This window comes from Phragmites australis, chromosome 6 (assembly GCF_958298935.1).
Source record: "Phragmites australis chromosome 6, lpPhrAust1.1, whole genome shotgun sequence".
Taxonomy (NCBI): domain Eukaryota; kingdom Viridiplantae; phylum Streptophyta; class Magnoliopsida; order Poales; family Poaceae; genus Phragmites; species Phragmites australis.
Genome location: NC_084926.1, coordinates 42453802 through 42477753, shown reverse-complemented (window position 1 = coordinate 42477753; position 23952 = coordinate 42453802). Strand labels below are relative to the sequence as shown.

The 23952-nt window shown below is 41.1% G+C and overlaps 3 protein-coding genes across 7 annotated transcripts; 2 read left to right on the top strand and 1 right to left on the bottom strand.

Moving 5' to 3' along the window:
• Positions 1 to 4936: 4936 nt before the first annotated feature.
• Positions 4937 to 10241, top strand: LOC133922611 (putative E3 ubiquitin-protein ligase LIN-1). Of its 2 annotated transcripts, XM_062368003.1 has the most exons (8): positions 4938 to 5967; positions 6068 to 6209; positions 6908 to 6966; positions 7308 to 8285; positions 8524 to 8668; positions 8757 to 9008; positions 9118 to 9427; positions 9892 to 10241. In XM_062368003.1, the coding sequence occupies exons 1-8, from the start codon at positions 4985 to 4987 to the stop codon at positions 9999 to 10001; spliced, it is 2979 nt and encodes a 992-aa protein (XP_062223987.1). In that variant the 5' UTR covers positions 4938 to 4984; the 3' UTR covers positions 10002 to 10241. The 2 variants fall into 2 exon arrangements, with proteins under 2 accessions (XP_062223988.1, XP_062223987.1); XM_062368004.1 differs by lacking the exon at positions 6908 to 6966 and having other exon boundaries at positions 4937 to 5967; positions 7312 to 8285.
• A 1339-nt stretch (positions 10242 to 11580) lies between these two features.
• Positions 11581 to 14794, top strand: LOC133922609 (O-fucosyltransferase 23-like). 3 transcript variants are annotated; one of them, XM_062368000.1, is made up of 3 exons: positions 11581 to 11955; positions 12222 to 12719; positions 12843 to 14794. In XM_062368000.1, the coding sequence occupies exon 3, from the start codon at positions 13135 to 13137 to the stop codon at positions 14461 to 14463; it is 1329 nt and encodes a 442-aa protein (XP_062223984.1). In that variant the 5' UTR covers positions 11581 to 11955; positions 12222 to 12719; positions 12843 to 13134; the 3' UTR covers positions 14464 to 14794. The 3 variants fall into 3 exon arrangements, with proteins under 3 accessions (XP_062223984.1, XP_062223985.1, XP_062223986.1); XM_062368001.1 differs by lacking the exon at positions 12222 to 12719; XM_062368002.1 differs by lacking the exon at positions 12222 to 12719 and having other exon boundaries at positions 11671 to 11777.
• A 646-nt stretch (positions 14795 to 15440) lies between these two features.
• LOC133922608 (OVARIAN TUMOR DOMAIN-containing deubiquitinating enzyme 11-like) lies at positions 15441 to 19197 on the bottom strand. 2 transcript variants are annotated; one of them, XR_009910510.1, is made up of 10 exons: positions 19060 to 19197; positions 18003 to 18208; positions 17596 to 17669; positions 17463 to 17517; positions 17062 to 17136; positions 16856 to 16929; positions 16702 to 16750; positions 16297 to 16387; positions 16056 to 16112; positions 15441 to 15911 (listed from the first exon to the last, which is right to left on the bottom strand). XR_009910510.1 is itself a non-coding variant. In XM_062367999.1 (10 exons), exons 2-10 carry the CDS (start codon positions 18162 to 18164, stop codon positions 15868 to 15870), a joined length of 675 nt encoding a protein of 224 aa, XP_062223983.1. In that variant the 5' UTR covers positions 18165 to 18208; positions 19060 to 19197; the 3' UTR covers positions 15639 to 15867. The 2 variants fall into 2 exon arrangements, 1 of the variants encoding a protein (XP_062223983.1); XM_062367999.1 differs by having other exon boundaries at positions 15639 to 15911; positions 16303 to 16387.
• Positions 19198 to 23952: the final 4755 nt, after the last annotated feature.

Below are 23952 nucleotides of genomic sequence, written 5' to 3'. Positions count from 1 at the left end.
GTATGTTGCACATTTGGGTCATGGTGAGCTAAGGGTGAAAACAGAGCAAATAGTTTTCGAGTCGATCCGTGCGGATATAAATACAGATACAAATATGAATAGTTTCATATATATATATATATATATATATATGTGGTATTAAAAAATCTGGCGGATACGGATTATCCGATTTTTAATCAGATTATCCACATTTTATTGGGTCTATTGCCTCTAGCCTAGACTAATACTATGGAATAGAGTATGGATTATATCTATCTATGCAATATAATAGTTTGAATTACGTTAGTAGCTATTGCCTACTATATTATGCTCATTTGATTAAATTTGCAGTATTCCTATGTACTAGTGTGAATGCCTCTTGCGGGCATGAAAAAATAGAAATATCTCTCGATTTTTTTCCTTGTAATCGAACCATGTGATATACATATATTGTTTTATATCTACTTGTCCTTTAGGCTTTTCATTCTTACTGAAAAAACGATGGTGACTGGTGATAATACTCTAAGCGAGATTTTAGCTATGCATGTGAATCTATATACTCACAAAAGTTTGTCTCAATGAAGATGATGAATGGTGTCACATCCTAAATAGCATAATCATGTATTTAAGTTTAATTGTGCGTCATTAGCATCATGATTAAACTCGAGGCAAATTTGTTTTTGGCGAACTAGTGCAATTCGTTTAAAGTCATTCGGATGAGAGAAGTGAATTCGGGAGAGAAAAGAATGGATTTCACAGTTAAAATAGACTTCTTTCTTTTACATGTGGGACCCACCTAGCTGGCCGGCCCCACACCTCACTCACTCTCCCTCACTCATGTGCATCCACCTGCTCCCACTCCCTCTCCCCATGTCCTCACTCCCACCCGTGCTCAACCGGCCAAGCAAGCACAAGGGAGCTGCCCCCTCTCTCCCTCTCAAGCTCTCTCTCCCTTTCTCCCAAAATCCAATCTCAAGAGAAGAATCTCGCATGTGGTACTCACGCGATCACGAGCTCATAAGCTATTCATTCCTCCAATTCAATTTCGTTTTCCCGAAGGATTTGGGCCGGATTTGATGTCTTTTGGTGTTTAGGATTGAAACGTGAGGAATACCGGGTTTCTTTGTTTCTCGAACAATTTCCCTCTATTTCCTCCTTCAATCGATGGTCCACAACCTCGGCAAAGCACCTTGGATAAGTCCCCTAGACATATATGTCAAGAATCTGTGTTTTGGTTGGATAGATTTCGAATTTAGAGCTAAGATTGTGAAGTTCTAGTGTTCTTGAGCATTGAAAGCAATAGTCAAGTTTTGGTCGATTTCGGCTTATACGTGTGGTCTTATGAGGTAGAGGTGGTCAAAAGGGTGCTCTAGGTCCGAATCTCCATCCCAAAAGCCACCGGAATCGTCGTTGGTGAGCTCACCAAGTTCCCATGGCCGCATACAGCGGTCTGATCGCGTTTCTTGGCGGTCTGACTGTCATTCCAGGAGTCCAACCGCCCCTCGGACCGGCCTGACCGCCAGAACCCAAACCTCTCTGTTCGCTAGCAGTCTGACCGTGATTTTCCGGCGGTCTGACCGCGATCAACTCAGTAGAACCATTTTTAGCACAGTTTACTGCTTGCTAAAACTTGTAAAATTCATAGTAATTAATTCTCTGTAGCTCCAAAAATTATGAAACCAATTTTGTTGGTTTCACAATAACCTAATCTACCTATTAAAAATATCACTATCCATTAAATAGTTAATTAAATTTCTAAGATTTATTAATTATGTTAAAGCTTCATTAATTTATCGTTAATTTATCGCAAGCCCAAAATGGATGAAACCAATTTTGCTAGTCTCCTTATGACTTGTTATATCTAGCAAAAATATTTTCATGCATTATGTGTCATATTTGATGGTATTTCTTCGTTTGTATATTGTAGCATGCATTATTACATTTCACTTATGCTCATCATTGCATGCGCTTTTCTTTAATAAACAAGGAGTCGGAGCGTGATACGACTGTGGTTGAAAATGACACCAATCTACCGGATTTCTGCGAGTATTGTTTGGATAATTTTAGGCAGTCACCGGAGCAACAAGGCAAGCAACTAAGTATATTGCACACTTTTGTTCAATTGAATAAAGTCTAAAATTGATAAGCTATGCCTTATATATGTTTGCATGGTTAGTAAATCAGTGTCAGGTTGGTGGGGGTAGAACCTATGTTAAATTGCATATCCATATCCTTGTAATCTTGGTAGCTTGGTCGATGTCTAAGAAGTCGAACGACGGCGCATCCGTTGTTCGTGAGCATATGGCTCACTTATGGATACAAATGCTTAATGATGTTGAGATGATTGGATGAGTGGTTGAGTATGAGACGAGATGTGGACGGTGTTAGGGGTGTTATCTGCTTTGGAAGAAAGTCCTGGGGGCAGGCCGGGAGAGGAACCCGAACACCGTAGACTGCTTACGTCGTTTAAGCACCGATCGTCGGTATAGTCGGGTTTAGCACTTACCTTACTCACCATATGCCGATCTAATGGTAAACAGAGCCGAATACCTCTGTAGATGTGATCATCTGGGCGTGAACATTGACTGTGTGAGCGAGCGGGCTTGTAAGAGGTGCTAGTTTGCTCTGGAAGTAGTTCTAGTATCTTCGTACCGAGCGATGTATGATCCAAATAGTTTGGGTTTATTGGGAAAGATTGACATGAATAACCCCTTGTATAGATTTGTGTGGTCATGCAAGCCGTATGGTCCTCAAGTCGTGTGGGTCCAAGAGTATCCCTCTGCAGGGTGTAATTTTTTTTTAAAATGCAGCGCTCTTAGTCATGAGTATGCTTCTGTCCATCTGCATCGGTCGTAGAGTTTTCGTTTGTGGTTGATGGTTGGATATGTGGGAGATGGTTAAGTTGGTCTTTGTTACATGTATGTTCATAATGGTTCCAATTACTTATGTTCAGTTGATTTTTACATGGTAGAATTATGTTTTGTTGGTTAAGTTAGTTGCTCACCCATATATATCTAGGTTATATCTAGGTTGCTTACCGCTTATGTTTAACTTAACTATATGGCTTTTTTTCTTACTAATGGCTCAATGCATAATCCTTGGAGTCGAGTTATGTATATATGCTCTATGTGGTTTAAGTCTTGCGAGTACCTTCGTACTCATGTCTGTGTTTTTATGTGCTGTTGGTGAGGAAGAGCCGTGTTTGGCTACTTCATGCCTGACGATCAGGATGGCGGACAAGAGTAGTTCATCTTACTCTCGGATGTCGTGTTTTTGGGGTGGAGCTTAAGGGCACGTGGCTCCACTCTCTTTTATTGTATAGGTTTATGTTTTCACTGCGTAGTTGTTGCTTTCCTTTTGCTGTAAATTGTTAGAAACCGTTGCATGTTTAAAGAACTTGTAATATACTGTTAATTACTCGCTCTTTATTAAGCTATGTTGTGATGTATTATGTTGGAAGGCATGTGTTTGGATCTTAGGCACAAAACACGTGTCGGGACTACCGAAGCGGTATTCGGGTTAATCGTTGAAGTCGTGATCAAGCAAATGATTAACCTAATGATTAATTCAAATACTATTTGTACGGTTCCTCACAGATGACTTCAAAATAGAGATGAAACTCACACAATATTAATGCTAACAAGCATAATTTCTATCGACATGTTGCTTGCATGGCCACGTGGGCAAGTAATATTTAACTATTTTAGTCTGTTTCTGGTTCAACTTCAACTCCGAAACAATCCATATTTGAATTTGTATCTACAATATCCGCTCTCGACTTCGAACCTAAAAAAAGGTGCGAATATGATAAGAGCTTTATCTGTCTAAATCCGATCTGTTATTGCCTTACTGAGGACTAATTAGACTTTGAGATGGTGGACTGCGATAGTGAAAAAAAATTAAAAAATATGAATAGCTTATTGAGTCTGAATATAGTACGTAATTATTAAACTTTAACAACTACTAATATCAACAATGTATATAGTCAATATTTTGTTAAAAAAATTGATATGCATTTGTACACCCATGTCTCAAGGTGTGCCCACCCATGGAGATAGATGGTCCGTCTAATTGTGTTCCTGTACTAACAAGACATCAAACTTGTATGTGTACATGACAAACGTGGTTCCTTGCCGCTGCTAAATTCACCATTTCATGCGAAATTCCTGCGAAATTACTTAGTCGTATCAGCGTGGAGCAATACAATGTCCCTGCTAAAATTCACTATTTCATATGAAAATCTTGCAAACTTGGTCGCATTAGCGTGAAGCAATATAGTCCCGCTGCTAAAATTCACTATTTCATGTGAAATACCTATCAGCATAGAGCACTATACTGTCGCTACTAAAATTCACTATTTCATATGAAATACCTATCAGCGTAGAGCACTATACTGTCGCTACTAAAATTCACTATTTCATATGAAATAACTATCAGCATAAAACACTGTACTATCGCTACTAAAATTCACTATTTCATATGAAATACCTATGAACGTAGAGTTCTATATTACCGTTACTAAAATTCACTATTCACTGGTACGGATGACGAGCACACAGGTTAGGGGCAAACAGAACCAGTTGCTCTGTTACTACCAAACTGTGCTATTTGGCATACGCGCGTTATTACAGTAACTCGTAATTTTCTATTCTGGAAAGTTTTCTCTCCACAACTTTTTTTAGAAAGTTTTTTTAAAAAAATTATCGAGACAAGGTTTCTGAATAAGTTTTTCAAAAAAAATTACGAGAAAAGTTTTAAAAAGAAGTTTGTTCGAAAAAATTATTCGATTTTTTTTTAAAAATCTAAAATAGAAAGTGGGAGGACAGAGCAACGCGTCCGCGCGTGAACAAGGTTTTCTGATCGCCAGCTCCTCTGCATGCGTTCGTGGTCCCGTGGGGCCCACGGATCAGCGTCCCCACGCCTTAACCGCGCCTGCATTTACTCACCCACCTCCCCAAACCCAAACACAAATGCGGATGCTTCAGACAGCAGGCGCCCAAGAGCCATGATGTCGTCGCCGCCGTCGTCCTCCCTCCGTGACCTGCTCGCGCGGGAGCGCACCGAGGTCGAGGCGCTCCCCGCGCCGCACCAGCGGGCCGCTCGGTGGCTGCAGCGAGCGGCGTCGAGGTCGAGGTCGAGCAGGCACGCCTCGCTGCCTCCGGAAGAGGCGGGGGTCGGTGCCAGCGGCGACGACGGCGCGGTTGACGCGGTGGTGGCAGTGCTTTCCGGGTACGCCGGGAGGTTCCTCAAGGACTCCGAGTTCCGGCGGGGGCTCCGGGAGAAGTGCGCCGCGTGCCTCGCGCCGGCCGCGGAGGGGTCGGCGCGGCGCGATGGCGCAGGGCACGCCGTGCTGGCCAACCTCGAGCTCGGCATCGAGAGCATCGAGCGCCTCGCCGCCGACGGCGCCGCCCAGGCTCCGCGCGACGCCAAGATCCGCTCGCTCCGCAACTCCATCCGTCTCCTCAGCGTCGTCGCCTCGCTCCACGCGCCGCGCCCCGTCGCCGCGGCGGGGCGCGCGGAGGGCCGCACCTGCGGGGTGCCCAACTCCCACCTCGCCGCTTGCTCGCAGCTCTATCTCTCCGTCGTTTACAAGATGGAGCGCAGCGACCGCGTCTCCGCGCGCCACCTGCTCCAGGTGTTTGTCGACGCGCCCTCCCTTGCGCGCAAGAACCTCCTCCCGGACCTCTGGGACCACGTCTTCCTTCCCCATTTGCTCCATCTCAAGGTATGGTTCACCAAGGAGGCCGACCTCGCTGCCGACTGGGGCGCCGACGACCGGAGCAAGAGGATGAAGAGCCTGCAGAGGCTCTACAATGATCATATGGACAGTGGCACGGTTCAGTTTGCAATGTACTACAAGGAGTGGCTCAAGTCAGGGGCCGATGCGCCTCTTGTCCCCTCCGTGCCATTGCCTTCGATGCCTGGGAATTTTGATGCCTGCGAGAAGCACTCGGCATCGGTACGCAGGACCTCAATCAACAGAAACCTGTGGGTCAACCTTGCCGTAGATTGCACTGGAAAGAAATTTACACAGTTTATCATCAGTCAGTTGGTGTAAGAGTGTTTCAGGGTTATTTGAATTTTACAGGTACAATGCGGTTTTCGGCACAGCACTCGAGCAGGAAGATGTCAAAGACGAAAAGCTGGACGATGAGACTGAATTGATTTTGGATTTGGATGTAGAATTGAATGATAATTCAGTGAGCTTGAAGACGGAGAAGCTTGCTCATGTGAGTCAACAGTTCCTTTGTCTTCTGTAGCTGATTAGGCTCATAGTAATATATGTTTGTTGGAATTGTACAAGCATGTTTTAGATAAGTGACAAATTGCGGTCACTGATTGCAGTTCTGATAATTAAAATGATGCCAGAAAGATAGCTGTTTGAGCCCCAGTCGAGCATCATCTTTGTTTTCTAGGGCGTTGTGCCTAGGAAGTTTTGGCTACATTCCTAGTTATTTAAGGTTACAGGCATGGAGCTAGAGTCCTGTTTTTAGTTTCCACTGAACTATTCGATTCGAAAAGTTGCCACGGAAAGGGAAAGAACATTGTATCCTTTATGCCTCATTTGTTTTCACAAGTAGTCATCAAATTTTGGATCCTGGTTCGGGATTCGCATATAGTATTAGAATGCCACTGTATTATCTTGCTTTCCAAACTTGTTACTGTTCTTGGTACCTGATAAACAGTTTTTCTACATCTTCCTCTTCATCTAGTTTTATTGTTCACTTGATTGGTGATTCAGATTGTGTAGGTGTATATTTATAAAAATAATTTTGCTAACTGACTGAGTTTACCAGTAAAGGATTTCTAGTGTAGACAGAAAAACACTAGCAAAAAAGTATTTTCTTCTTGTTAATATTTTTGCAATACTGATAAGTTCTGTAAAGCTACTCCTATGTTATCTCTGACATCGCTTTCTTGCAATCAGGTTTTATTATCTTCACAGAAAAGCGAGCAATTTTTCATTAATTCTGATTTACAGAGAAGGTGAAAAGAAATGCCCTAACTACCCGGGTTAGCTATCTTTTAAGCAAGTTTGGCAACTGCCTCCAGTTCCTAGAATTGCTTGTCTTTGCATGCTCACCATGTTGACCGAGAAGTGACATGATGGAACTTGAAGTCCAAACACATCTTAAAAAAACAAAAACAAAAACTATCTTCATAGACTAGGAAAAAGGTTTAAACACATGTGTGTTTGGTGCATTTGCTTTATTGTTGCTATTTATTTTTGAAGCATGCTAAGTTCAAATATTCATTTCTCACAAAAGCCTAATTGTTAATCCTGCATATACCTTTAAAGTTATTTAACTTACGCATGTTTTGAGTAGACAGAGTAAAATGGGGCTCCAAGAAAAGCATTCCCGCTCTCGGAAAGAAGGCTCTATTCCAGAAACAGCACCTACACCACGGAAATCCTACTCTTTTCGGCTATTCACCTGTCAGGGAGATCTGAGCAGGAAAGTTATCAATCATCCTAAAATAGTAAAGAAGGAAGTTGTGTCTGTCGAGGAAGAGCTAGATAGCAACGAGCTAACAATGACTCTAGAACGAGCAATATCCGTGGTATCCAATTCAGACAGTCTTAGGCAGTGTGAGTATGCTGTGCATGAAGTTGCCAGAGCATGTTCAACCTTGCAAGGGGATCCTAATCTTGTAACCTGGCTGTCATGTCCTTCTTTTATTCAAGGGCTTCTCGAGGTTACATTCACCTCAAAAGATGATGCTGTACTGGAGTCAGCTATCTTGATAATGGGAAAGTTAGTTTTGGGAAATGAGGTGATCAGACAGATTATGCTTAATGCAGATCCACAGCTTGAGGTTTTCTTGAGACTTCTGAGAAGCAACGAGTTGTTCCTGAAGGCAGCTGTAGTGCTTTATATGATGAAGCCTAAAGCTAAGCAGATGCTATCATTGGACTGGATACCGCTAGTACTGCACATATTGGAGTGCGGTGACGAGGTGCAATTTCTGTGTTCTGTGAAATGCGCGCCAAAAATAGCTGCATTCTATTTCCTAGATCAGCTCCTTATGGGGTTTGATGTCGACAGAAACATTGAGAACGCAAAGCAGATGATTGCTCTAGGTGGTCTGGACTTGCTCATGAGCAGGCTTGAAGTTGGTGATGCCTGTGAGAGCAAAATCTGTGTCTCTCTCTTGACCTCATGTATTCAAGCTGATGGCACTTGTCGACACTACCTAGCTGATAATCTGAAGAAGGACCCTATTGTTCGACTTCTTGCTGGAAATCACAACAAGGCTAGTGCTGCAGCCCTTAACATGATGAGTGAACTGGTCTGCCTTAATAGGTAAACTAGCTCTACGTTGTCGGTAATGTTGATATTCTTTTTTTTTTCACGAATACGTAGAAGGACTGTGTATTATTGTATTAAAAGGGAGAAATAGTTCGAATATGGACATGACGCGGAGGGACAAACCCGCTCTGTGGCAATAGAAGCTGCAAAACAAAACAGATTACTCGCAAAATTTTGAAAAACATTTCTAAAACTTCCTTGAGATTGAACTAATTCTTCCTTCTTCAAACAGAACTACCAAAATTGTGGAGTTCCTCAAGGAGCTGAAAAATAGTGGCTGCTTAAATACAATGCATATTCTGTTGGTCTATCTCCAGCAGGCTCCTCTTGTCCAACAACCGCTAGCAGCTGCCATGTTACTTCAGCTTGATCTCCTGGTAACATATGGAATGATAAACCCTTTCTTCCTTTTCTCAGGCATGCTTTCTGTATTTGTACGATCCCCATACGGTAGTTTTATTGCAGGGAGATCCTTCGCAGTACAGTGTTTACAGAGAGGAAGCGATTGAAGCTATGGTAGCTGCTCTCGAGCACGGTTCGCAGAGCAGAAAGGTCCAAGAACAGTGTGCTCGAGCTCTTCTGATCTTGGCAGGACGGTTTTCAGCCTCAGGAGAACCCATAGCAGAAGCATGGCTACTAAAGAGAGCGGGTCTAGATGACTCCCTATCAGAATCCTTCAGGAGAACGGAGATATTCAAAGATAAGAGTGCCCGAGTGGTACATTCTAATGTCTGAAGACCATGCTTTATGATTACCTTACAGTTTGGTTCGGAAATTAGTTTCTGTTTGTTTTTTTTTTCAAATCTTATGTTTGTCCTAATTACAGGAAGAAGAAAAGGTAGTTGAAGAATGGCTGAAGAAACTTGCCTTAATGTTACTGAACAGTGGGAGCAAAAGGTTCCTCATGGCACTGTCAAACTGCATATCTGATGGAATCCCCAGTCTGAGTCGATCGTGCCTCATCACTGTAACATGGATGAGCAGCTCCCTCTCCCCTCTGCGTGGGTGCAACGATTTCCAGCCTTTAGCGTGCTCCATTCTTGCACCTAAGCTTCTATATAGCTTAAATTATGACAGAGTTTTGGAGGAGAGGGTGCTTGCTTCACTGTCACTGTTGAATGTGGTGAGACATCCAGGTACATTTCTGTTGGCCATCTCCAAAATACTGTTGTTCATACCACGATTTCATTTTACAGTATGCAGTTTTTTCTACTAGAAAGATATTCACATAAATTTGATTGATCTCATGAAATGTTAAAAATTTTACCTCTCTGGAAAGATTCAATTTTTTTAAATAAAAAAGATTTAATATTCATAATTTTCTTATTATCAAACTCATCCGAGGGGGTGTGATTTTCGTATTACCATAAGAAGATCTGCTCTTAATCCTCTAAAAGATGTGCAATTATCATGTGGATTGTTGATTTATAATGTAAGCAATGTTTCCTTTGGTGATCTATAAGACTTACCTAAGGAAGGCTAAAATATTGATGTTTCTGCGGCAACATAAAATTAGCAAGGCTCATTTTGTATAGTAATTTCACATTTGCCATTTTACTTCAAGCTGGGTCATTTCTAAGCCAAGCTTTCCTCCTGACAGAATGCATGGAGAAGGTTTTCCCACTGAAGAAAGAAACAATCAAGTCATTGCAAGATCTTGCAGAAGTGACATGGACTGCAAAGGAGCTCCTCTTTGCCTGCTGCAGATGACATGCAAGATCAGATTCTCAGTGATCAAGAACTACATACAACATGTATTTGAAGCATTTAGTTGTGAGAGGTGTAGTCGGCTACTATTGTACACAATTATTTTGTTGATCTGTAAAGCCCTATAGTTTCTTTCCCTCCTAATAAACTTCGGTTTTCGCTGTTAAAGTCTGCAAATGGCATCGTTTCTTCAACTGTACATTGTTCCTTCCCTGACATGTTTCCAAGTGAAAAATATGCGTCTACCGGCAGTGGCGGACCCAGAACAAAAATAACCGGGTGTCCCACTTATTAGTCTAGAGATTCGGGTGTTCTATTTGTTAAGTTAGAGGGTGTCCTAGAGACCTGGTACATATGATGTATCACTGAAAAACAAAAATCACCCGGTGTCCTGCGCACCCCTAAAGCTCAACGTCGGTCCGCCCCTGCCTACCGGATTTCACATCAATCACCAAGATATGGGCACGCCGGATTGTAGTTTTTGGTTATAAGCGAACCTGTCAAATATTATCGTTGAAGGTTTTTTGCATAGGGAATTGTTTTGAACTGTTGTACGCTCATTTGAATAACCATCAGAAACACAAGTTCACAGGAGTTTTGCCATGACTATGCAGAAAGCAGTTTAAATCTCCCAAAACTTCATTGTGATCCATCCAATCTACTTGGCGTTTATGATGGGTTCATCGGTTGATGTGGTCGAACTCTACGAAAACAAGGAAGTTGATCTGGTCCAACATATCTAATTAAGAGAAACGATGAAGTTCCTACAAGTACATCAGCATTTCTTGCGACGTTCGTACGTAGTTCTTCTGTTCCAAGCAATGCCATGTGGCATGTTTAGACCTTCTTTGACAACATTCCAGTTTCGAGATTTATGTATGATTTGAAGTTTATAGGATTAAATAAAATAGTTTAAATAACTATTTTATTTCAAAATAATAATAGTATATCTAAACTAAATATCATCAATTTATCTATAACTACAACTTAAAGAATTTCTACTGATAGAGAAAACCAACTTTAAAAATTCTTAAGAAACATGCCTTTAGAAGAGGTAATATTCTTCAATTCCTATAGAATCTTGATTTTTCCTATGAAATATGTATCTGAGTTATATCCGTATCGGATACGAGATCGTATACAGCTACGATCACGTATTGAAGTATCCGTGTTAGGCCCTGTTTGTTTCAGCTTCGGATTCTGGCTTTCAGCTTTTATAATCCGAAGCTGAAACAAACAGGCAGCTTTTGGTTATAGCTTTTTAAAATCTGCTGGTTGGATTGTGATAATCTGAGAAGCTGGTTTTCTTCAGCTTTTGATAGATTGTGAAAGTCCATTTTACTAAACTGTCCATTAAATTTTTTTAGAATCTACAGTCTAAAAGCTTTTCATAATCCAGCTTTTCACAATCCAGCTTTTAACAATCCAGCTTTTATAAGCTGCTTTTCCGAATCTCTAGCTGAAACAAACAGGGCCTAAATAGGTAGCAACTAGCAAGCCCTTACCTAGTCAAATTCCAGCTCGTTGGGTGTTGCGGAATGGCTGATTCCAACTTAATTCCAAGCGGGCGTACGACAACCGGACAAGAATTCTCCGCCAAGACAAATCCGAATTCATAAGATTCCGTCCCATTCGCGCGACCACGTCTTCTCACGCAACGTGAACCCCCTTGCCCCCCCCCCCCCCGGATCTCCGCCGCCTCCTCCGCTCGCCGCCGGCTTCGTCCGCCGCCGCGCCGCGAAGCACGAGGGCCGCCTCCAACCCTAGATCGGGCACCAGGTGCGTCTCCACCAGCCTCCGGTCACTCTGCCTCCCCCTCCGGGTGAACTCGCCGTGGAGTAAAGAGATCGCCGCCGGCGACCGAAGTCGCGTAGGGTCGTTTGTGAGGGCCACGAACGCCTCGTCCTTGTCCTCGTCTCATCCCTTGGGCATCTATACGAACTGATTTCTGGTGTTGGTAAGAAAGCCCTAAACTTTTTTTTTTGGGGAAAATTGATTATATGTCTAAGGTTGATAACCTTTGATAATATGTCCGAAATTGATCATCTTTGATCATATGTCCTACACGAACTAATTTGTAACAAAGTTTATTATCTAATATGAAATTTTGTTATAAACTAATCCTTATGGGACATATGATCAAATGATAATCAACTTCGGATATATTATCGAAGGTTGATCAACTTTGGGACATATAATCAAATTTCCTTTTTTTTTTTGCAGGGTTGATTTCGCATGGATAATTTTTTTCTTGTATCACGTACAAATCTTTCGCGGAACTCCATCCAACTAGTGTGAATGCATCCATTATTGGAAGAAATTTCCCACTCCAATGCTGATTTGTTAGCTGAGTCATCCCTATAGTTTGGTTCTGTTCATCCTCAACTCCCGCAATGTTGATCTCACTTCTCAGTGACTCGTGCTCTCACCACATAGGATATGATCACCTGAACTTCTATTATCATGTTGTACACTGGAAACATGTCGCTCCGCTTCAGTATCTATTAATTGCTGCATTTTAGCCTTGTTGCATTGATGCCCTGCTGCCCCATCTTGTGTAAAGCCCTACATCAGTCGCTGCTTTCAGTCTGGTTTTGTGCGGTATGGTTCTTGAGCATACTCAAGTGCTCTGTGGGGTCCTGTGAACCATGGGACTCTGGGTATATCTGCCTTGGGACATTAGTTCATGCTAACATTTTGAGGTTGACAGTGGACCTATAGGTAAATACAGTGAAAAGGGTTATTTTATATATATACCTAATTTTTTCTTTACAATGAAATCGTAAAATGGATGGAAGTATACAACAATATTAAATCATATCTTTATTTCCTTTGTTATTGCAGTCTCTTGGATTGAGCTTGTACTAAATTGATAATGGAGAAATTCAAGAGGTCTTCTGATATTAGTGCTTGAAAGATCCAAACTGGCCAACATTGGCTATGGAGAATTTGTGAAGTTACCAAAGCTAGTCTGTTTGGGCAATGATTCTGTTATATTGCAGCATAGTTTGTATTTCATCAGAAAGATTTTGAAGATTAATGTTTATCATGCAGCATAGGCCAGTATTGAGATAATCTGCATGGTTGGGTGATAAAAAGACTCCTTAAGATGAGAAGGGTTTAAAGCATTGTTTCGATGAGCATCCTACTGGAACTTAAGCTTCTCAAGCTCATTAGCTTGCCCACAAGGCCTGTCATTTGTAAAGGCCTTGTGATAGTGATTGTCCTGATTGTATTGAGAGCAATCATATCTCCTTTTCTTGCCATAAATTCATCTGAGAAGGAAGAATTTTATGAGTCAGCAGCCCCTGAGTTGCTTCCTCGAGTTAGGCAAGACAAGTTTGTTGATGTCCCACAAATTATATGGGGATTGAACAATCAGAAGATTGCATTTGCCAGAGCGTGCTTGACTGCAAGATTCCTGAACAGATCTCTTCTCATGCCAAGTCTGAGCGCTTCACTCTTCTACAAAGAGGTTGACTTGCTGCAGCCTATCAGTTTTGACAAGGTGTTTAACTTTAACAAGTTCAATTCTCAATGTCATGGCTTTGTAAGGTTAGCTCGGTATTCAGAAGTTTCAAATCGAACTGAGCCTTTCAAACTCCAAAAGGGGAGTGGTAGACGGTGGACAGTGGAGAGAGACTTGGATCAACTGCAGCAATCCAGAGGGGGCAAGGCAGATGACTTTGAAGTCATTAAAATTGTTGGGAAACATCCATTTCTGTGGCCTGATCACTGGCGAGTCAAAGATTATGCCAAGATCTTTGATTGCCTTGTCTTAGCTCCGGAGATAGAAACTGAAGTGGTTAAGGTGATATCCAAGATTAGAGAGGCAGGCCAAAGGGCAAGAAATGAAGTTGGAATTTCTCATAGTAAGCAGAGGAGAGATGGTTCAACGAATCTGCATGTGCCGTACATTGCTGTTCACATGAGAATAGAGAAAGATTGGATGATACATTGCAAGAAGTGGGAGCAGCGGTCCAATTCAAATGAAATCTGCAGCAGTAAAGAAGAGATCATTCACAAGGTCTCACAGATCAAGGATCTGCGTCGGCCAGTCGCAGTCTATCTTGCAGTAGCTGACAGCCTTCTTGAGGATGATTCAATAACCAGCGGGTGGAGAGTGGGTATGGTCGCTTATGAGAAGAAGAAACTTGGAGTTACCGACATCTATGATAGGCAACCGTATCTTATAAAGTCTGCCATTGACTTTGAGGTTTGCTTGAGAGCAGATGTGTTTGTTGGCAACAGCTTCTCAACATTCTCCAATCTTGTAGTGCTATCCCGAACAGAAAGGTTATATAACCTGGGAAAGGCGAGCTCATGTGGCGAGAACGTCGGGCTTTCATCCTATGCATACAATGTCATTTGCGATGATGGTGGGCCACAGAGATGGATGACAGATATGTCAGATACAAGCCTTCAAAGGTTAAGTTATGGAACGAATAATGTCTCATGCCACTGACATTTGACATATAACACTTGACTGAACATGATCATAAACGGGAGTGGACAATCCCTGGCTGTATTTCATTTTCATCTACAAACGAAACAAGTATGTGCAGCTAATTTGTGGTGCTTCTATGTTTGAAGATGGAACCGACATGCCACACTTGTGAAAGATTTCGGCCAAGAGCTGTCTGTATACTTTGTGTGTGTCTATAGATTTTCTGAAAAGCATTGGCATGTACTGGACAGTCTTTAGTTTGTAAAGCTAAATTCTGTGTGATGATTCGTTTATCCGGGACCTTTTCAGTTTTTTTGGTTTCAGAAGCAGATTTACTCATTTGTTTGAAGTGTATTTGTTTGTTTGCAGTGTGTCTATGTTTGTTTTTCTAAGATGGTTGTGTGTTCTGAAACCATTGATTCTGCAGCACTATTGCAACCTCTTTGCAACAGGGTCCTGCCCCAGATTTTTGCTGTTTCTGCAAAAGGACGGACAAGGGAATGAGAAGTGGGGATGGGTGGAAGGAAATTTTTGGCGGGGTCGAAACTCAGAACACATAATGGAATAAAATACTAAATGGCAAATTATAATATCCTGAGCTTTAAATTGGAAAATATAACAGGTTGCATCTATACCGTTGAAGATTTTGAAACGTCAATTTTTGGAGTTGGAAATATATAAAAATTCCTTTTTTTTTTTGGTTACCTGTCAAGAATGGCGCGCACAGTCTGTGTTTATTTTATGAGAGCTTTTACTGTGATTGCAAATTTGCAATACATGTGAGTTCGCTGTGTAATATCCAACCGCAATGATCCACAATCAAAGGTACTACCACAAAAGTAAAAATCCTCTTATTACATATTTCCAGGATTAATCCTATGGTCAGTCGGTTCTATTTTTTAATATGGATATTGAAACCAATTTGCATCTTTCGCAAAAATAAAGAAGCAACTTCCCCTTATATCTGCTTGAATGAAACTATGGCGGCAGTTGCACCCTGTAAAGTTCATGGTCTAAACTTCACAGCAAATTGTTCAGTTTCCGCATGAATAGGAAAACTTTCTGCATTCCGCTTAGCAAAGCGTCCCAGCAGACTGTGCGCGCCATTCGTTACGTGCTGCATCCATCAGTTGCACTGCCAAGCGAAAAGGCTCCGGCGAGCCGGCGAGCGCCACAAATTACACAGCGTCAACACCACAGAAATGTGGAGAACGCAATGACCACCGAAACACGCAAACAGCCCAAAACTGCACTAGTAAAATTCGGCACTTCACTGTACATAAGCTTACAAGAGTTTGTTTCCAGGTCACATTACAACTTACAACATTAGCAAAATGGCAAAACTAAGCAAGGTTACAGATGCTGCTGGGCTAGGTAGAGAAGACCAAGAGCAAATCCAAGAAATCACCGAAGCCTACTGAGCTATAACAGCCAGTGCTTCTTTTTAGTTTTGCGTGTCGGCAGATCTGAAAGTATAGAGTATGACTACAGATGAACTAGTGTGCCACAGAAAAACCGCAGTACAAATTGTTGGAATACAAGTCAACGAATATCAGGGAGCAAATCGTTCAATAAAATAAAATAAAATCAGGGAGCAATATACTCCTCACCTTCAATTGCATACAATGAATTGTAGTGTACTTCGCACCAGAAACTTAGCCAAAGCTCTGCAAGAAAGGATGAGCGAGTGATAAAACACCACATTTTTCTGTTATCATATACTGATACTATTTATAAGGATGGGATGTCCAGAAACTTAGCTAAAGCTCTATAATGAAGGAAAACCACAATAACAAAATGGATGGAGTAATGATACAAAAGTTGATACATAATAAACTGAGAGGACCCAACTTCAACCTCTTGTGGGAGTGGCATCTCTGGGGACTATCTCAACAAGGCATGTGTCTCTGAACGACGTCAACAGACATATTTTAGCACCAAACTGATATAAGAGATAAAAAGAGTTGCTGTTAGAAAAATACATATGATGCCTACTACTCCTATAATAATATACCAATTGAGTACTCTACAGAAACAGTTCGAAAGCAATGATTGAAGAACTATATATACAAAATAAGCAAACAATTTGTTATTAGCTTCGAATTTGTAAGGGGGATTTATTAGGATGGACTAATGAGGAAACGTTAGACTGAACTACAGCTAGAACTAAACGTCACAAGATAAATAATGCCAAAACTAGTAGACAAAATGTTTTCTCATAGAAACCAATCAGATATCTTGAAAGTGCTATGTTACCTTGTCTGCAGCCGCCTGTAAGGTCACATGATCTCCCCATTCCCTGGATCTGCAGTGACATATATAAGAAAGGTACGCATCAGGACATGAGCAACAAATAGAATGTTTCACATGACTGGGAATTAGGCATCTTGAATCTAGTATGGACTAGAACCTTTTCATTTTCTTCAAATAAACCTTATATTCCATCGGTACATAGCCTTCATAGTGTTTCCTGAATTCCTTTAGCTAAAACAGAAAGATAATACTTCAGAATAGTTGCATACCCAGGAAACTAGCACTAAGATACCATCATATCAAGCTATTTTCTTATAAAATAAGTGAGTTCTGTTGGCAAGAGATCTAGAATGAGGGATGTACCTGCTTCACTACTGCCTTCCTCACATGTTTGTGATAGTCAGGATTGCGGAATATCTGGTCCGCCAGAGCTCGGAACTGTAATAAAAACACACAACACAAAATGGAGAAAAGTCGAAGACAAATAAACTCCACATTGTAAATGAACTGAAACATTATAATCAGATACGCTCATAGTGGGAAGAAGATACAATAAATTACAAATAGCTAAATAGAGGATAGATTCGAGCAATAGTACCCACTGACCCACTAAATCTACCAGTACAAATGGAAGATGAACGTACCATACATCAATTAATCTACAGAGAGCTAGGTGGCTAATTTAGAATATAATAAAAATATATCTAATAGATTTTCTTCACAGAAATGAAATATTAATACTGCCAAGCATGTAAAAAAATAACCTGACAATTCCCATCTCCTTCTATTTGGTATTCAGCTAAGCCATAAGTGCCCAATCTGTCACCAAAAAGTCTGAGATAAATGAACCTAACGGAAAAACAGAGGATAAAAGAAAGAGCACCATGAAACTTGTACCTTTCCAATAATGATTCATGATCTATTGTTGTATTATTAACATCCGGAATTTTCCCATTAACTCGTGGAGTGTGCTGCCATTAAGGACATCAGTAACTTGGTAAGTGCCAGTAGTTGAATTTGCAGCATAATAATTTAATTTAATAATGAACGCAGGTAATACTATTCTATACCTAAGTACAGAACAGTTTTTGTAATAAATATAGGAGTATATATGAAAATGTATTGTTTATTATTGTACTTTATCTTTATTGAATGCTACATAGACATGTCCTATCTCATGCTAAACAACTCAGTAAGGAATTTCTCCTGTCAGGAAATATAATAGATCCAGAAGGTAAACTTCTAGGAAGCAGAAGGCACCAACATAATCAGAAAAACATATTCAATAAGAGTAAGATTAGTACCGGGATTGAATCTAAGTGGGACAGGCGCCTTCCAAGACTCTTTCCACTGTTGGTTGCTTCAGTTATAAGGGTACCAATGGTCACTTCCTCCTCACTCCCCTGAGTACTGCTGCTAATACTTGAGCAAGACCTTTTGCTAACATGATCCTGTTGTTCAGACATGCTACCTCAGAAAGGACATCGAGAATGCACAGGCTGACTCTAGGCTGCAATTAAAAAACAAACAGTTTGGTGGTGCAGAATAACACCGACAACAAGCACCACTATAAAGAAAATGGCAGCAAGTAGCAAACAAGTGAACAACAAACTCATGTTCAAGACACAACATCAAATGGCTTCTACAATAGCAGTATCCATCTATACATTGAGACATCTCTACTGCTTGTTACTTCGAATTACCACCACCGGCTGTGAAGAAGAAAATTACACCATAGCTGTAATCCGTACTACTCCAAAGGAAATACCAAGATTGGCATTTGAGCGTACAAATTCCTAGTGTCCATTTCATGCATAAGGAAAATAATAAGCCACCAGGTGACCATAATTTTCAAAAGAAGGGATTCTTGGCAAAACTGATAGCCATTACGGAGGAGGTGCTGGTATCACAATCTACCAGTACTACCTTCTTTAGATCCCATGCTTACTGTCTAAGCAATGAACTTTTGGCCACAGATACTATAGCCCAAGAAACAAACGCGCCGCGCAGGAGCTGGAGTACCCACGCGCCAAACGCCGGCGTCTGTCCGGCGTCCGCTCGATTTCACCGGCGCGGGCGGGCGGTCATGGTGCCGCCGGCGCCATGGCCGGTGCCCGCGGTTGATCCGCCATTGGGCACCTAAGATTCTTGCAACGGAGCTAAAGAATCGCCAAAAAGATTTACGGGTGCACGAGCGAGCGAGAGAGACAGAATCGGAGAGGGGAAACAAACGCATCCAAGAACCCAAAGAAACGGGGCGAAACTTCGCGCCGCCGCGTTGATGGATCCAAGAACCGGGACCGCGAGACTCTCCGGTTCTGGAACCGCGCGAATTGGTGGGCTCGCGGAGAGGAGACTCACCGGCTACTCGGGTCCGAGAGGTGGCGCGCGCGGGGAGGGAGCCGCTCGAGATACCAGCACTTCGCTTCTCTTTCTTTCGCACCAAAAACTCTTGCAGATAGAAGAAAGAAGGGAAGTTTCCTTCTCTGGAGTTAACCGAAATGACCCCGAAGGAAATTATACGGAACCTTTATCAAAAAAATTCTATAAGATTTTAATCTATATTATTTTTTTCTAATTTAACGATTAATACGTGTAATTAAAAGGAAAAAGAAAAATACGTAACATGAAAAAAAAAGTCTATCTGTGAGACTAGATTTTATAAAATTTTCTTTTAAAAAAACACGCTATTACTATGTGTTTGACTATATCCTTTTAGCTTTTCCTTTTAGTAAGCGTCGATTGGATACTTGAACTTTCAGTGATCCAACAAGATGAAAGCAACAGCTTCGTGGTCAACAAAATCCAATCGTTTTTAGGACTCAACGAGGGCACAAACCTGACCTGAAAATTTCGTTCCGAAACAATTTACACCACATTCGCCATAATATTTCCAAAAAGGGGTTTATAATTCCTGTAAAATTCTCGCGCTAGAAGTGTTTTGAGTTTTGACATAGAGAGAGCCTGTAGACAACTTTCAGGTGTCACGATGCTGAAAGTTGTGAAAGTATTTCATAGCATTCGTGCTTACAATCTTCCCATCGACACAATTGCGTGCATAGTGTGTGCTCCACGCGCCGGACAATCATGTTGCAACTTAATTGAATAAGCTATATGAACATGCCTAGATCATGACAAAGCATCCACCTTTTTTATATAAAAAAGGGTTTAAAGTCAAGAAAGAGAATCTCTAACCTCTTCAGACTACTACTGATTATAATTAAGATTATATATCAAACAACCTTGTGTTCAGTGTTCTACACAGGAGAGGCATCTCTCATCCAATGTTCTGCTCTTCAAAAGCAACTACCAGTCTGTTCCACCATGCAAGTACAATCAGATTTTCCAGTATTACAGATGTTTCAAACAGAAGCAGAACCCATATCAAACTTACTCCTTACAATCTGTATCTGTATCTGTGCAATTGAGATTGATCAAGGAATGGATCAATATTCACTATATTTCAGACATATTACGTAATGGGTTGAACAGAAGCATGGTTGGTCGGATTCTTGCTTAGAGCTTCTTTGGTCCTCCACAAGGCAGAACAGTTATGAATGTTGCCTTATGCTGACTAGCTCGATGTCGAAGATAAGTGTACCAAGAGTGGAACCCTCGCCATTTGCGACCGTGTCGGGCTGAATATAGTAGTAAATAGTCTCTGCCTATCAAAGAACTGCACATGAAACGATAGGTAAAATTAATATGTACATGAGGTAGTACCAGTTATATCCTTCAACGACAGATATGAAATAGATATTTTCTTAATCTAAACCATCATGTATCTCAAGAAAATGTAACAATAGCGAACATATTTTTTAATACATGGTGCATGCAACAGAAAGGAATGATTAGAAGTTGGCTAGACAGAACAAACTTCAGTTGAGCACGAGTAAAATATATTTATAGGTTTAGAATTATTGATAGCAAGGAGGTTACATTTGGAGGAACTGGTTCTTGTGTTGTGTTTTGATATCTCTGCGATCGTGGAATGATCACACGGCAAAGACCGCCAACTCTCATGGACTTCACTGCTGCTTCAATACCAGGTAAAGCCTGCAAGACTCATGTATTATCATGGCAAGATTATCAACCCCGGAATGATTCCAGCAATGGACATTCCAAGAACGTAATATGTGTGACATCAGATAAAAGGGGAAAAGATCACCAAGACCATGGTTGATATTAACTTTGAGAGGATGCAAGAGCAATAAGAATAGGTACTTCATACTTCTAGAGATGCATCACGCGTTGTGAAGCTAATATAAAATAGCGTGCCATATCTCAACTCCGCAATAGAACAAGTGAAGTATATTGGAAATCAGTTGGGGATCCTCGAGTCTCTTTCAAGAACAAAAAAAGTTAATGCTATGTTGTAACCGTAAACTTTCATGAAATAAACACCACAATGGAAGAGTACCAGTTTCAGGTACAATCCTCATCTAAATTGCAGAATATAGTGTAGTATCAATACCATATAAGACAATTAATTTATTTGGAAAGAGTTTCAGTGAAATCCGTATCTCACTTTTCCGGACCAAATAGTGAAGACAAATGGCATGGGATCACCCGTCTCGTCCTTGTGATCATAGGTAGAGTCAAAGCGTCATCCTTGCTTCGCTGCCAATCTCCCATAAAAGTGGATTGCAATCTTTTATGATTTCTTCGATATATGGGTAGAGATCGGCACCTATGTGATTACATCGTAGGTAATTTCATCGTACTGTGTAGGCATATTGATGATATTGTGTAGGCATATTGTGATATTGTGTAAGAAAATCAATAGTATTATGCAAGCAAGTTTGTATTTTGGCATAAACACAGTGAAGGCATAGGGTGTTCAAAGTTTATACTATGGCGTAAATAGATAGTGCTTACCATATTGTGATGTTGTTAAGCATTGAATATATAATACAGTGATTTTCTTTTTATGAAAGTTAGAAGCAAAGAAATAGAAGTTCACCAGCTAGAAGTTCACCGCCAGGTCATTCTTCATCTGCAGCATTGGTACTAAAGTTGCCATAGTCCTCTGAGAGTTCTTGAAGAAAAAAACATGATCGATAGATGTATCATCATGATCGCCAGCGTCCATGATTAATATCGAATAGCACTACAAATAATTCAAATATTCAGAGTTAGAAACAATCAAATAATAAAACAAAGATTGGAATTTGGAAGAAACAACAAAGAACAACGATGCAAAAAAGTCACCAAGATTTTTTCAAGACGGCAGGATGACGATGTTGAAATTTCTCGGATTTTTGGCAATAATTCAATCTAATTGTGCCAAATTTTACAAATTTGCAAGAACTTTGAGACAAGAATGAGAGGAGAAAACTAAAGAACAAATGATGTTACTAGTGTGGAATGAAATAGAAGGGTGGTGCTCTATTTATAGGTGAAAAATGATGATTTTAAAAAAAAATCAAAATTTTTGGAGCTCAAACTATCATAAAATGGCTAAAAAATTAAAAAAAAACCTGGGTTAGCAAGTTAAATGGGCCGGGCGTGGTCCATTTAACTTGTTAATCGGCCGTGCCCCAGCGTGCTTTCATGTGCCACCGTGCTCTGGCCGTGCCGGCCCCACGCACCTAACGGCTAGCGCCAGGCGTGCCGTGCTGGCTGGGCACGGCGGTCGCCACGTGCCGCGCTGGCCATTGGCGTGTTATGCTGGGCTAGGCCAGGCGTGCCGCACCGGGCTGCTGTCATGCCAAGCCCTGTCGTGCCTAGCTGGGCCGATCGTGTCGCACGGGCCGTTGGCGTGCCCGGTCAAGCCGTGTTGTGCCGGCCCGGCCCGTCTACACTTGGATCATGCCGTGAATGGACCGTGCCTACTGTGACGGGTCTCAGGTCGATCCAGTAGGCACGACCCATTTGGACAGGTTTAATGATAAGGCTTCACAAGCAAAAGAGTTATGTCGTTAACGTAACTTAAATCTTTTTCAAAGGGATACAATAGGGAGTAGGGAGAGTTTTATTAAAACACATCAAAGGGAACAAGTACAAAGTGGCTACACAAAAGAAGAAAATGAAGAACTATACATCAGTAAGAAGCCAAGAGGAGACAAGGAGTTAGGGCATGTACAATGCAACAACGCTTATATAGATGCTTAAAGAGAAAGAATGACAAAGAATTTGCATAAGAGTCTCAACCTACAATGGAAACAACAAAACCTCCTTGCTAATCTTTAGTTAGCATGTTGAAACTGTTAATTTTCACCCTAAAACTGCTCCAAGCGTCGGCCGCTTCTGTGAGCAACGACACCGTGGCAAGCGTCCATCCGAACGTCCACGCTGGCATGAAAAAACGACAACCACCGCAAGCATCTAGCTAAGCGTTCCCGTTGTACATGACCTTACTCATCCTATTCAAATGCAAAAAAACATTATCCACAAAGCAGAACCTCCGGTTGTTGAAAGGTGTTGTATTTTAGAAGATCTTCGAATTTCTCAGTTTCTAAATTTTCCGGTCTGCTATAGAAAAAAACTTCCATGAAGCGTTGTTGAAAGTGATTTTTTTTCCTTCTTGAAGCATACTGAAGAAATCAATCTGATGATTCCAAATAATTGTAATAGAGGACCAACATCTTGCACTAAAAGGGCAGGCAAAAAACATGTGATAAGTTGTCTCTTCCACATTGTGATCGCATAACATACGGCTAATCATCTTCCTCAATTCTAAAGTTTTTCCTTAAAAAGCGAGGCACAACCTAATTCTAAAGGGTGAGCAAGTTGCTCGGAAGCATTTGAACCGGGTGTGCCTTACAGTGGCAAGTCATCTTTAAGAATGGAGTTAGGTAGGTTTCACAAGTAGGATAAAAAGCACTCGAGAAAGGAGATTGCCACATCAAATTACCACGAGCTTGGGTTGGTTGAGTTGAGCTTCTCTATTAGCCGAAAATGCTAGTTAACCGTATTTTGTGGGGTGCAAATGAAAGCTTACTCATCAGGATGGTGTTGATGTGTTAAGTGCAACCTTTAATAAAAATGGGGGCAATTTTCTAGTGTAATTGTTCTCGTCTTATCTTATATTTGTCAACTGAGCATGAGAAAAATCAATTGTCTAAATAATTTAAAACAAAATCAATTAAAATATATCTAATTTCAAGAAAATTTCTGGATTATGGAGTTTTAAGTAAAAATCATGGAACGCAGACTCTCCACTTATGGTGTGTTTGGTTGGTGAGATAAAGTTAGATGGGAGATGACCATCTATATTTTTTGAGGTGTTTGGCTGAAAGACAAGTGAATGAG

Bases quoted from the DNA above. Each gene is read 5' to 3' on its own strand.
- LOC133922611 (XM_062368003.1), top strand. From the start codon at position 4,985: ATGATGTCGTCGCCGCCGTCGTCCTCCCTCCGTGACCTGCTCGCGCGG. The intron at 8,669-8,756 runs GTAACATATGGA...GTTTTATTGCAG, and splicing joins TACTTCAGCTTGATCTCCTG to GGAGATCCTTCGCAGTACAG. The intron at 9,428-9,891 runs GTACATTTCTGT...TCCTCCTGACAG, and splicing joins GAATGTGGTGAGACATCCAG to AATGCATGGAGAAGGTTTTC.
- LOC133922608 (XM_062367999.1), bottom strand. From the start codon at position 18,164: ATGTCTGAACAACAGGATCATGTTAGCAAAAGGTCTTGCTCAAGTATT. The intron at 17,137-17,462 runs GTTATTTTTTTA...TTTTTATTACAG, and splicing joins AAGGAGATGGGAATTGTCAG to TTCCGAGCTCTGGCGGACCA. The intron at 16,751-16,855 runs GTTCTAGTCCAT...ATGTCACTGCAG, and splicing joins TATTTGAAGAAAATGAAAAG to ATCCAGGGAATGGGGAGATC.
- LOC133922609 (XM_062368001.1), top strand. From the start codon at position 13,135: ATGAGCATCCTACTGGAACTTAAGCTTCTCAAGCTCATTAGCTTGCCC.